This window comes from Ranitomeya variabilis, chromosome 6 (genome assembly GCF_051348905.1).
Source record: "Ranitomeya variabilis isolate aRanVar5 chromosome 6, aRanVar5.hap1, whole genome shotgun sequence".
Lineage (NCBI taxonomy): Eukaryota > Metazoa > Chordata > Amphibia > Anura > Dendrobatidae > Ranitomeya > Ranitomeya variabilis.
The window spans coordinates 32,743,294-32,757,395 of NC_135237.1; the positions used below are offsets into that span (position 1 = coordinate 32,743,294).

Consider the following 14,102-nt stretch of genomic DNA (forward strand, 5'->3'; position numbering starts at 1 on the left):
CCAACCACCTATCAGTAGTCTCAAGACAAAACAGACATACATGTGTCTCCACTTAGAGTAGCCATAATAGGCTCCTAGTGAGCGTCACACACTCACGTCATACTCTGGCGTCTTGTCTTGATCCTCAGATTGCGGCGATGTGTGCGCGCATGCGCACCACAGACAGGAAGTGTCCACGCAGCGATCCGGCATACTCCTCCGGTCCACAGATAGCGGTAATGCTAGTGCGCAGGCGCATCGCAAACAGGAAGAATCCACACACTGTGGATCAACCAGCCAGCGACGCTGCCCGCCCACCTCACACCCACCGCGTCATGTGACACAGAGCAGCGCCGATCACCTAGGCAACAGGCACAACAACCGAAGCCCTCGCAGAACATATAAGAGGAGTAATCGTTCCCCATTAAAATTTACCCAAACTCCAACCCTTTCTTATGCAAATGTTAAACACATAACACAGCAAATATTATCAGTGTATAATTCCAAGCGACAGTCGGGGGGCATAAAGAGGGGAATCCAAGGAAAATACACAGTGTCATGTGAATACCAATCTTGATGTAATTCCCAGGCAACCCATGCCTCCTACCAGCCGACTGTGGCCATCACGCCTAAAAGAAAAACAAAGAAGAAAACAAAAAATGAATAAATACATATCCCAAATGGATGAATAAAAACAAATACTGATGATGACCCATTACATAAATTATCCTGCTCAGGACACACAAGCATGAAAATTAAAGTCAATATTTAGGCCCTTAGGCTGTAGCGACCCCAGTGTATAAATCCAACGTAATTCCTTCTTTTTTAAAATTTTCACTCTATCGCCACCCCTCCTCAGAACCGGAACACTGTCAATTACCCTGAACCTACGTTGGTTCACCGAATGTCTATTTTCAATAAAGTGCTTCGGAACAGGTAACTCAGTGAGGCCCGTTCTCACAGTGCTCTTATGCTTGCTAATTCGGGCCCTCACCTCCATGGTCGTCTCGCCCACATAGGTGAGTCCACAAGGGCACACAATCATGTACACCACAAAACTAGAGGAACAAGTGTACCTCTCCTTAAGAAAGATCTTTTTACCCGTGTGCGGATGGTAAAAGAATTCCCCTTTTAGCATGTTGTTACAGCAGGCACAGCCCAAACAAGGAAAATTCCCATGTCTGGCTGTGCCCAATGTGGATTGGTGGAGATCTCCATGACAACCTGAATGCACCGATTAGATTGCACAGTACTTTGTTTACATTTATTAGTTTGTATAAATTCAATGCATTTTGGTGTTTGATCACTGCTATAGTTACTGGCGGGAGCTGGTTTTTATTATGTGGATGTCTGATGTGTGTTTTGTAATATGATGTAATATTTATGATCTGTGGGCGGCGATCGGATAATGATTGGTGCCCTGCGAGGTATCCACACTATTTAAGGCCGGCCCTTTTTAGTTTGTGTATGCTTGAAAAAGACCTACTTAGGTCGAAACGTTGCTGCCTTTATGGCATAATAAAGTTACCTTTTTTAACTACTACACCTGGATGGAGCGCTGTGACCTTTCTTTGAAGTCTCTCTCTCTCAGTGTCCTCGCTCATCCAAATCTGTGTCTCTGTGTCTACAGTCTCAGGCAATACTTCCATTTAAATGTTAAAGGATTTTGATCTATACCCTGTATGCCAGTGTGACACCTACTTCAGGCCAAATAGATAAGAACTCCCCACCTGGCATCTCTCAAAGCTTATCTGTCTAATTAACATTTACATGATACCATCTCATGGGAACAAGTCCATTCCATTGGTTCTCATCTTTGAAGAGAAATGTAAAGTGTACACTAAATGTAAATTCTTTTGTTTAGACTGACCATTTGGAGAATTAGCATGTGGCTGGACAAGTTTTCAATTAGCTTTCTGTGGACTCCATTGAAAAGTACATACATATATATATATATCCAAGAAAATGAAGGAAAGAACGTGGCACTCACCCAGTTATGGCTGTGAAACGATGTCCTTTATTCAAAATGCACCGTGACCCTCACCAGCCGCCTCTCCACATTGCACTAATGTCTGTACATTTTGAATAAAGGACATCGTTTCACAGCCATAACTGGGTGAGTGCCACGTTCTTTCCTTCATTTTCTTGGATTTGGATTACTACTATTGTTGAGCACCTCCCAAGGCTGTTGTCGATTGCATGCCCTAAGTGGTTCATAATAGAATCCTGCATCTGAATGTTGCAATGGTGAAAACCCACGCCGCACAACATATTATTTATGACTTGACGTTTCTACGGTGAACTTGCTGTTGTTGAATATCTGCCTAGTGCCATTCTATCTCCACATTTTGATATATATATATATATATATATATACTAATAACAAAACCAATCAATATCTCTATCATTCGTATTATTTGGAGTGTTGAAATCATATTAAAAAATATATAACATACTACACAGGGTGGATAAAAAGCTCTAGCTTGGATCATACACCTTTATGCAATAGTATAATAAAGTAGAACACTGTATATAATAATAATAATAATAATAATAATAATAATAATGGACAACATTGTATACAGTATTAAGGGAGAACACTGTATGTCATAAAAAAAACACTATACATAATAAGGGAGGGCACTATATTTGATTAAAAAAATACTATGCATAAGTGAGGACACTGTATGTGATAAAAGACAATACTATTCATAAAAAGGAAGGGCACTGTATTATAATAATAATAATAATAATGATAATAATAAAGGACAATACTGTATAAAGTATCAAGGAATAACACTGTATGTAATAAAAAAACAATATTCATAAGGGAGGACATTGTATGTGATAAAAGACAATGCTATTCATAATAAGAAAGGACACTGTATAATAATAATAAAGGATACTGTATAAAGTATCATGGAAGAGCACTGTATGTAATAAAAAAACAACAATATTCATAATAAGGGAGGACATTGAATGTGATAAACAACAATTCTACGCATAATGAGGGAGGACACTATATGTAGTAAAGGATAATGTCATCTCCCATTATACTCTGTCTACAGCCAATCTTCTGTTAAATGGATCCAGCAGTACAATGACGTCATTCCTCCAGACATCAATATAAAGAAGATGCCGATTGGCAAGGCACAAAGCCTACAATGGCTACTTGCAGCTCCGCTACTACATTCAATTGTACCTACATTTTAATGGCAAAATGGCCCGTGGTTGCTGATTCTCCTTTAGCCGCTGTTCTCCTGAATCCGGCAATATTTTTCTCTTGTTCCTGTGCCTTTCCATTTATGAGATATGGTCCTTTTTTCCCTGTATGTAAATCCAGGCTTACTAGTGAAGTGGGCGTGGTTAGCAACTCTTCTTTCTCCTTGTAGGCCACGCCTAGCATGCTAAAAAGACCAGATTTCCATACAGTGAAAAAGGGGCCAAATCTCTGGAATGGAGAGGCTCAGGAACAAAGGAAAAAGAACGCCGGACTCAAGAGAACAGCGGCATTCACACCAATGTAATACAATTACATATTTATAGATAGTGACATGTCCCCTTGAAGAATAATGTTTATTGTTTCTGCCCTTGAGTCATTCCTCTCTCCATCTCTTCTAGAATGCCTACATCCTGTACTATATGGCCATAGTAGGACACGCCTTGTCCATCGTCTCATTGTTAATTTCCCTTGGAATTTTCTTTTATTTCAAGTAAGTGCCACTCCTCCCCCAAGCATAATCATGATTATAATTATTTGCTTCTGATTTTCTGATCATAATAATAATAATAATAATGGAAAAACTGAAGGGCCGAATACTGATGTATGAGCAGAAATCACAAACGCTCGGTGGGCAATGGAAGTCGCTTGTTTTGTAGATCAAGGGCAACCCACAAAACACAAAGGTAATTTTATATATCAAGGGGAGAGGGTTTTTTTTAATACTTAAATGGAATGTCTCACGGATGTACTGTAATTTCTGCTTCATTCATTACATGTGAGTCTGTACAAGAGAAATAATGTGTTCTTCTGGGTTTTTTTTAATTACTGTAATTATTTTATTAATTTCTCTTTCTAATTTTGTAATTTCTCCTGGTGGCGGCCATATTGGAGACATACACCTCCTTTTTAAAAGCAGCGTTTGTGTGCTTTATGGCAGCTGCATTGTTGCTATCCTGCCATATATAGACCTCCAGTCATAGAACAAAGCGTTTATTAAAGGGTTTGTACGACCCTTTAGGATAGGTCATTAATAGGTGTCCATCACTCCTCACCCGCGCCGCTCAGCTGATATCTGTAGCCACAACAGACATATTGTATGGAGCTGAAACACCACAGATCTATACGCTATCTGTTTTTAGGTTCTACAACTTAATTGAGGTGTGCCCATTCCATAATCTGTGATCTTCCATCAGCCACAGCTCCAGGTATCAGCCAAGCGGTGGAGTTTCCAGGTGTTGTAACCTCACCCATGTGATATTGATAACTTTTTGTTCCATCCTTTGATATGACTCTGGAAACTCTATCCCAATCTATACAGTAAAGCTGACACTTGAGTTGCAGAAAACAGGAATTGTCCTTCTAGTGGACAATGTGAAAATCGGAATATTTCAAGTTTTTTTTAATGGATAATCACATAAAATGATATAAAAACTAAAGTGGTAGGAAAAAGATTTGATACTGACACATATTTTGGTTTTCATAAAGTTTACTGCTTCAGTGTTTTTAGATTTTTTAGACAGATGTTCTATGGTTGCTGATTTAGTGTTTCTGGATTGTTGGGAGAAGTTGCTCTTGGAGGAGATTTAGATCCCATTCTTTATTCTTAGCCGCGTTCTTACGGAAAACTGTTAGTGAATCGCCTTCATGGATGAAGTGTCTCCACACATGAATGGTGTCAGGATGCTTTTACTGTTGGCAGACACAGGAGTCACCTTCTCCCGACAATCATTCCTAAAGATATCCCAAACAGACTGAAGGGGGCTTCATCAGAGAAAATAATTTACCCCATTCTCTACAGTCCAATCCCTGCACTCCCTTACTTTATTTTCTCTGATGAAGCCCCCTTCAGACTACTTGGGACATCTGGAGGAATGATCGTCCAGAGAAGAAAAGGTGACGTTACCATGAGTCATGTGTCTTCCAACAGTAAAGCCTCCTGAGACCATTCATGAGGCTTTACTGTTTCATCACTCAGATTTTTCAGTAAGAATGCTGCCAGGAATGAGGAATGGGACCTAATTGTTCTCCAGGAGCAACTTCTCTCATCATCGAGGAACAATTTGGTGATGAACAATGCTTTGTTCATCATGACAGAAGAAAAAATTGATAACTAAGTGTCTCGTTTCAATTATATTTTGGGTCCATTGTGAGGAAACTCCCCAGATATCAATCCCAGTGAGAACCTGTGTTCAAATCCTCCAAAAGCAGCGAACAAAAACACAAAAATTGTGATAAAAGCCAAGCACTGATTAGACAGTATGGGCGTCCATCGGTCAGGATTTGGCCCAGCTACCGGGGCGAAGAGCAGAAGTCTGGAGAAATGAGGGTCAACATTGGAAATATTGAGGCTTTACAGAAACTTGATGTATTTGCCAATAAATGTATAAAAACTTATGAAATGTTTATAATTGTAGTTTAGTAACTATAGAAATGTTCGACTAAAAGATCGAAAAACAGGGAAAACCAAAATTTGTGTCAATCTCAGAACTTTTGCCAAATAGTTTAAAATATAATATATTAAAATAAAATGAGAAAACCGTGTCACTAGCGTAACCTGTACGTAAATAGTAGCCAGGGTCTATTTTTTTTGTTTCAGATGCCAAGGACAAGGGGGTACAATGTAGTGAGTCTACCTTCCATCTCAATAGGTGGAGTGGACCTTCTCAGGGTTTCCACTGTCCGTAGGCCCTACAATGATAAACAATGAGGGAGGACTACGTACCCGAGAGCCCCATCTTGATTTTAGCTTTGAGACGCCCTTCCCTCTATGTATACCCCAGGACTAGGTGCATTTGTATACGACATAAACCTCTGTACTTCTGCATTTTGCTTGTGTGTAAATGAAATCCCTCAACTTACAACAGTTTAATTAAACATGGCTTATATTCTGTATTTTAGGAGTCTCAGCTGCCAAAGGATTACACTTCATAAAAATCTATTTTTCTCTTACGTTCTCAATTCTCTGTTTACAATCGTTCATCTTACCGCTGTGGTACCAGACTTAGACCTCGTGAAGAAAGGCCCTGTAAGTATATATTCCCATTAATTCAATTATTGATCTGAGTATGTAAAAAATTACATTCCTACCTTTTTCATGAAATTATAGAAAATTGGTGTAAACTCATCCTACCGCCTCCTGCTCACGGATATATATATATTTTGTTTACAGTGCATATAGAATTTTTTTTTTAATTTTCCATATGGCGTTACTCAACCTCTAGTGGCTGCTGTAAAGGCTTCGTCGAAAGCTGGAAAGACAGTAATTGCATCGCGTTTAGGGGAAGATGTAAGTGGCAAAAGACAGAACATGTACAGGCAGAAATTATTCCTGCGCCGTATACGCTCTTGTGCACACAAGTTCTCCGTGGGGGGTTTAAAAATAAAACAGAAATAAGCCTTTTTTAGTAACTAGTAATCCATGACCAGAAATGTGATTGATGTAAATCATTGTTCCGTTACATGAACACCATAGACATTAAATAAATTTCCAATCTCTTGATGGAAGGAAAGTGCCAAGTCTGTTGGGTTCCCAGATGCATTCAACTGAGAATCCATCTTCAAACCCCATGGTCCATGTATCGGCACAAATATACTAAGTACACCCCTCATCCTGGTATGTCAGGTTGGAAAATTTAGATTTAATCCATCGGTCACAGTGGGAAGAAAAGTCATCACAGTCTTTGTAAAGTTTTACAAAAAAAAGGGAATGAGAATAAAAATTCAGTTCACGTCAAGTAGAAAGCCGAATCAAGTACCCCTGAATGTATATTTTTATCGGAGTAGAACAAATTACATTGCAGTCAATCTGATTTTTCTCATTATCGCACTCAATGAAGTAGATAATTAACAATATATAAATAAATGATGGGACCAGGTAAAACTCTACTGAAGAATTGTGCGTAACACGGCCAAACTGTGCCAAAGTAAAGTGCTGCTCCTTCCTTACAGATTGACATCTATGGATTTGTTGCTTTTTTTGGGGGTGTTTTTTGTTAAGTCCCTCTTTTATTTTTTTTACCTAGCGGTATTTGTTTTTGGTTTTGTCTGTGCCAAATTCTTTAAAATGGCAGACGAGGTTTATTAATGTTGCGCAAAATAACACAAAACCCTTTATTCTTGTTCTTAATCTGGTTGGTGACTTTTTAGCACAAAAAAAGTTGCGTGCTCGGCTAAAATGTCGCAAGAATTTGAACAAAAATTTGAGATGTACGTAAAATCACTCCAGAGGGAACCTGAAGTGCATCTGTGCAAAAAAAAAAAATAGTTTGTTTTATCTTTTCTTTAAAAAGTTGTAATTGATGAATCAACCAGAAACATCTGGAAAATCCACCCCCCCCCCCCCCCCCCCCCCGCACACAATGACGAATGTGAAAAAAAACCTCAGGTGAACATTAGTGATGAGCGAACAGGCTCAGATATCGTGAGCACGCCGGAAATACTCGGATAACGCCTGGGCATGCTCGGATAACACGATATCGGGGCACGTTCGCTCATCACTAAATTAGGTACAAATGAAAAACAGATGAAAAACTAAAAAAAAACTAGACAACAAATTCAATAATGAATCTTGCCCCATTAGTGTTGGATAGAAACACTAAATATAGAAAATACTCAAAAATATACAAAGTCCCTGATATTCTTCCCTGGCATGGGGTCTGTAGCAGTAATGGCCTCACAAGTGAGAGGGGCTCCAATTTCCCCCCCTTCGTGTGTGGACTCCCAGGTACTTGACTCGGCTTGGACCCTGACCTGCTTTTGTCTCTTGTCTTTGGTATTTGGAGACGTGTCTGTGTATCTCTATAGGAAGTAGGAAGAGTCTTTACCGCTAAAGGAATTGGAGGTGGGTCTGTGTCTCTCTACAGGAAGTGGAAGGGTCTTTATCACTACAGCTAATGGGGAGGGTCTTTTCTCTCAACAAGAAGTGGGGTGGGTCTTATTCCTCATGTAGGAAGTGGAATCAGGTCTTTTTCTCTCTACAGTATAATGGGGCAGGACTTTGTCCTTTTTCAGAACGTGGGGTCGGGTCTTTGATTCTACAGGATGTGGGGGTGGGTTTCTGTCTATACAGGAAGTGAGAAGAGTCTTTATCGCTACAGGATGTGGGGTAGGTCTTTATCTGTTTATTGGAAGTGGTTCCAAGTCTTTACCTCTCTGTTCCTGCTCTCTTGTCTGTCATAATGCATGAAGGTATAATACAGATACAACATTTCCATTCAGAGCAGGCAAGCAATTGAAAAATGGCAAGAACAAAGTATGCTGGGAAATGAGAAAAAGGACTTTCCAGCACCTATAGTACTGGCAGAATACTGATAAAGGGGAACCACCCATTCAAAAAATTGAGGATAGCAATTTATAAAATCAGGACATATTGGACTGGTATGTATACCTAAAGCAGAAAGACGATGCGTTTCTACATATTTTGTGCAAAAGGATGGGTGCAACTTAAACCTCCTTGATGCCTTCTGAAGAGCTGGACCTCTAAAAATAGATGGAGAACATGCATTATCTACCAGCGGAATTCATGTCCGTGCAGAATTCATCCATCTATTGGAGATTTCTCTGGCAGGACCTCAGGCTGAGCAGGGGGCGTCTTCACGCTCTTCTTATTCCCTCACATACTCTCGATCAGTGAGCTGAGAAACTTTCCTGACTTTCTTGTGACAGTGTTGTGCTTTTGACAGACAACTCAATCTCTTTGCAACTCGTCACTTGTAATACTCCTCTAGGTCTCACACTGTCCCCTTTCAATTTCCTTCTATAAAGAACGCCTCTAAGATGAGAGGTACAGACGTTGACCCGTAAACTCGTCACTGCAAATCTCAACTGCTCAATGGAACTACAAAATGTGAATGCGGTCAGCACAGAGCCCAAGGCTGAATTATTTGTTCCTGTATCGCATGTATCGTGTATCACAATGACATAAAGGAGTATTTCTGTCTCATAAAGTGAATGAAGGGACCAAAGCACAAAAGCACATATGAGGACATTATACCAGAATGAGGACATTATACCAGGATGGGTGATAGTATAACAGAATGGGGAAATTATACCAGGATGGATGATAGTATAACAGAATGAGGGCATTATACCAGGATGGGTGATAGTATAACAGAATGGGGACATTATACCAGGATGGGTGATGGTATAACAGAATGGGGACATTATACCAGGATGGAGGACATTATACCAGGATGGGTGATAGTATAACAGAATGAGGACATTATACCAGAATGGGGATATTACGCCAGGATGGAGGACATTATATCAGGATGGGGGGCATTATAACAGAATGGGGGCATTAAACCAGGATGGAGACATTATAACAGAACACGGACATAATACCAGGATGGTGGACATTATACCAGGATGGGGACATTATACCAGGATTGAGGACATTATAACAGAATGGGGACATTATACCAGAATGGGGGCATTATACCAGGATTGAGGACATTATACCAGGATGGTGGACATTATACAAGGATTAAGGACGTTATACCAGGATGGGGACATTATAACAGAATGGGGGCATTATACCAGGATACTGGACATTATACCAGGATTGAGGACATTATACCAGGATGGGGACATTATAACAGAATGGGGGCATTATACCAGGATAGTGGACATTATACCAGGATTGAGGACATTATACCAGGATTGAGGACATTATACCAGGATGGTGGACATTATACCAGGATAGTGGACATTATACCAGGATTGAGGACATTATACCAGGATTGAGGACATTATACCAGGATGGGGACATTATAACAGAATGGGGGCATTATACCAGGATAGTGGACATTATACCAGGATGGGGACATTATACCAGGATGGGAATATTATACCAAGATGGAGGACATTGTAACAGAATGGAAACATTATAAGAGAATTAGTCATAGGGTTCATGCCCAGAACAATTGGACATTGGTGGACTATCCTAGCAAGTGCTGACAATGCCTTTTACTACTTTGGTGCTCATTGCAATTCTAATTCCATATGATTCAGATATAAGTTATTTCCTCTGCTACAAGAATGATGCAACCAAAGGGTAAACAATTAAACGTAGCCTGGAAATTCTGCCTCTTCTCTTTTCGAATTGTCTCTTTATTGCTCATTATATACCAGAATGGATCATAAAATCCTAAGCGCTCTCCGGTCTGTTCCTGACGCACGTAATCTGAGAATGTTAACGTAATTATTAGCACTGGTTTATGAGTCATTGTAGTCAAACTACAGTTTTATGAAGCACAACTGTGTCCATTCTAGGTAATACAGTACAAGGACATCACGTAAAGAATAACTCCGGAAAACAAGTAATAAACCCAGTGATAAGAGTAATAAACCCAACGATAAGTCATTAGACAGTAATACAGGAAATTAAATTTGTGCAAGATTGCAATAAAAGGTATGACTGTAATTAAGCAGCTGTAAGCAGATAATCACAACACTGACAATAGGAAATTGAGGCAGCTCTTCCTCTCTCCCTGCACGATGACCTCTGCACATTTTACAGAGCATGCCCACAGCACTGTCTCATAAAAATAAATAGCTCAGTATTGGATGCATAATATATAAGATCACAACACTGCCAATAAGAAATTGGGTTAGCTCCCCCTCCCTCCCCCCTGCACAGTGACCTCTGCACATTTTACAGAGCATGCTCACAGCACATAAAAAAATAAAGTTCATTATTGCATGTACAATATATAAGATCACAACACTAGCAATAAGAAATTGTGACAGCACCTCCTCCCTCCCCCTGCACAGTGACCTCTGCACATTTCACAAAGCATGCCCACAAAACTCTCCCTCATAAGTCAATAACTCGTTTTTATAAGCATAATAAAAAATCTGAAAATAGCTCTATAAAGGTAATATAATATTTTTGTGCTCTCTGTATTGAATTTAAAATGGTTTTCCAATCCTAAATTAAATTAACAAAATGCTCTTAAAAACATGCTTATGTTACCAAACCCAACTGCTCCATGATTACTCTTCTGGCTAGGACTGACGTGATCATCGGCCATAGAGGTGACTGAAGCGCGTGGGAAGGAAGCCTTCTGACAGCTTCCATAATGATCATTGAGAGAACTGTGCAGCAGTATTGCAGCCCCATTCACTCCCATGGGACAGAACTGCTATTCCGGTCACAATCTGTGAACAGGTGTGTTGCTGTTTATAGAAGAAAGAGGACATGTTTTTCTAATCCTGGACAGACCCTTTAAGTGAAGCTGGAATTTCTTTATCGCAGACACATACTAAATTGTACCATATGATTTATTTATATTTGCTGGTTTCCTTGTGTCCTAGGAGAATAGTTGACTTCTTTGTATAACATCAGAGGGTCTGAATTTTGACGAGTTCATGCCTTTCATCAATATTGGAAATAAATAAGAAAGGGAAATTCTTCACATTCCCCTCATGTGTCCTGGCTGTGTTACATGGAGACGTAGCTAAGTCAAAAACAACATCAAGAAATGTGTCAAATAGAAAAGCTGAATATGTAATGGTCCACTGGCTGCTTCTGTTTACATAGTGGAAGGTGCTGGTGCCTATCTGTCCCTGTTACTCCTTGCAAATAAAGACATTGTTTTCCACAGCCCTCAGATACTAAGTGTCACAACTTTGTTGTCAGAATACCCGGTGCTCCATCCCTGTCCCTAACGCTAGGGGAGCCCTAGCTATCCATGCTTGCCAGATTTCTTCTGATGGTGAAGACGCTGGGGCCACTGTCATGGTTCTCAATGGCAAGAGACCGTAGCAAAGCATACAAAAAGGACTAGCTCTTGGAAGATGGGAACTCGAGCTGACTGTGAGCTAAACCTACCGCACAACTAACAGTGGCCGGGTAGCGTGCCTACGTTTTATCCCTAGACGCCCAGCGCCAGCCGGAGGACTGACTGACCCTAGCAGAGGAAAATACAGACCTGGCTTACCTCTAGAGAAATTTTCCCCAAAAGGCAGACAGTAGCCCCCACATATATTGTCGGTGATTTTAGAGGAAATTGACATACGAAGTATGAAGATAGGTTTAGCAAATTGAGGTCCGCTTACTAGATAGTAGGAAGACAGAAAAGGGAACTTCACAGTCAGCTGAAAACCCTTTCAAAACACCATCCTGAAATTACTTTAAGACTCTAATATCAACTCATGACACCAGAGTGGCAATTTCAGCTCACAAGAGCTTCCAGCCTCAGAAATATTCAAACACAGAGTACTGGAACAAAAAATGCAAAACAAACTTAGGACTACAAGTCCAACTTAGCTGATAGTAGTCTAGGAGCAGGAACATGCAACAGAAAGGCTTCTGGTAACATTGTTGGCCGGCATAGAAATGACTGAGGAGCAAGGCTAAATAGACAACTCCCACATCCTGATGGAAACAGGTGAACAGAGGCGATGAAGCACACAAGTTCAGTACCACCAGTGACCACCGGGGGAGCCCAGAAACCAAATTCACAACAGTACCCCCCCCTCAAGGAGGGGGCACCGAACCCTCACCAGAACCACCAGGGCGATCAGGATGAGCCCTATGAAAGGCACGGACCAAATCGGAGGCATGAACATCAGAGGCTGTCACCCAAGAATTATCCTCCTGACCGTAGCCCTTCCACTTGACCAGATACTGAAGTCTCCGTCTGGAAACACGGGAGTTCAAGATCTTCTCGACAACGTACTCCAACTCACCCTCAACCAACACCGGAGCAGGAGGCTCAACGGAAGGCACAACCGGTACCTCATACCTGCGCAACAATGACCGATGGAAGACATTATGAATAGAAAAAGATGCAGGGAGGTCCAAATGAAAGGACACAGGGTTAAGAATCTCCAATATCTTGTACGGGCTGATGAACCGAGGCTTAAACTTAGGAGAAGAAACCTTCATAGGGACAAAACGAGAAGACAACCACACCAAGTCCCCAACACAAAGACGAGGACCAACACGACGACGGCGGTTGGCAAAATGCTGAGTCTTCTCCTGGGACAACTTCAAATTGTCCACCACATGCTCCCAAATCTGATGCAACCTCTCCACCACAGCATCCACTCCAGGACAATCCGAAGACTCCACCTGACCGGAAGAGAAACGAGGATGAAACCCCGAATTACAGAAGAAAGGAGAAACCAAGGTGGCAGAACTAGCCCGATTATTGAGGGCAAACTCCGCCAAGGGCAAAAAGGCAACCCAATCATCCTGATCCGCAGACACAAAACACCTCAAATAAGTCTCCAAGGTCTGATTAGTTCGCTCGGTCTGGCCATTAGTCTGAGGATGGAAAGCAGACGAAAAAGACAAATCAATGCCCATCCTAGCATAGAACGCTCGCCAAAATCTAGACACGAATTGGGTTCCCCTGTCAGACACGATATTCTCCGGAATACCATGCAAGCGAACCACATTTTGAAAAAACAGAGGAACCAGCTCGGATGAGGACGGCAATTTAGGCAAGGGAACCAAATGGACCATCTTAGAGAAACGGTCACACACCACCCAGATGACAGACATCTTCTGAGAAACAGGGAGATCAGAAATAAAATCCATGGAGATGTGAGTCCAAGGCCTCTTCGGAATAGGCAAAGATAACAACAATCCACTAGCCCGAGAACAACAAGGCTTGGCCCGAGCACAAACATCACAAGACTGCACAAAACCTCGCACATCTCGCGACAGGGAAGGCCACCAGAAGGACCTAGCCACCAAATCCCTGGTACCAAAGATTCCAGGATGACCAGCTAACGCAGAAGAATGGACCTCCGAGATGACTCTACTGGTCCAATCATCGGGAACAAACATTCTACCAGGCGGGCAACGATCAGGTCTATCCGCCTGAAACTCCTGCAAGACCCGTCGCAAGTCTGGGGAAACAGCAGATAATATCACTCCATCCTTAAG

At 41.2% G+C, this 14,102-nt stretch overlaps 1 protein-coding gene across 1 annotated transcript in view; it reads left to right on the forward strand.

Moving 5' to 3' along the window:
• The window catches only part of CALCR (calcitonin receptor), a 316,710-nt gene that overhangs the window by 267,260 nt on the left and 35,348 nt on the right, over positions 1-14,102 (forward strand). The window contains exons 6-7 of the mRNA XM_077268171.1: positions 3,601-3,692; positions 6,101-6,227. Of these exons, the coding sequence (XP_077124286.1) occupies positions 3,601-3,692; positions 6,101-6,227 (219 nt within the window). The remainder of the gene's footprint in view (positions 1-3,600; positions 3,693-6,100; positions 6,228-14,102) is intronic.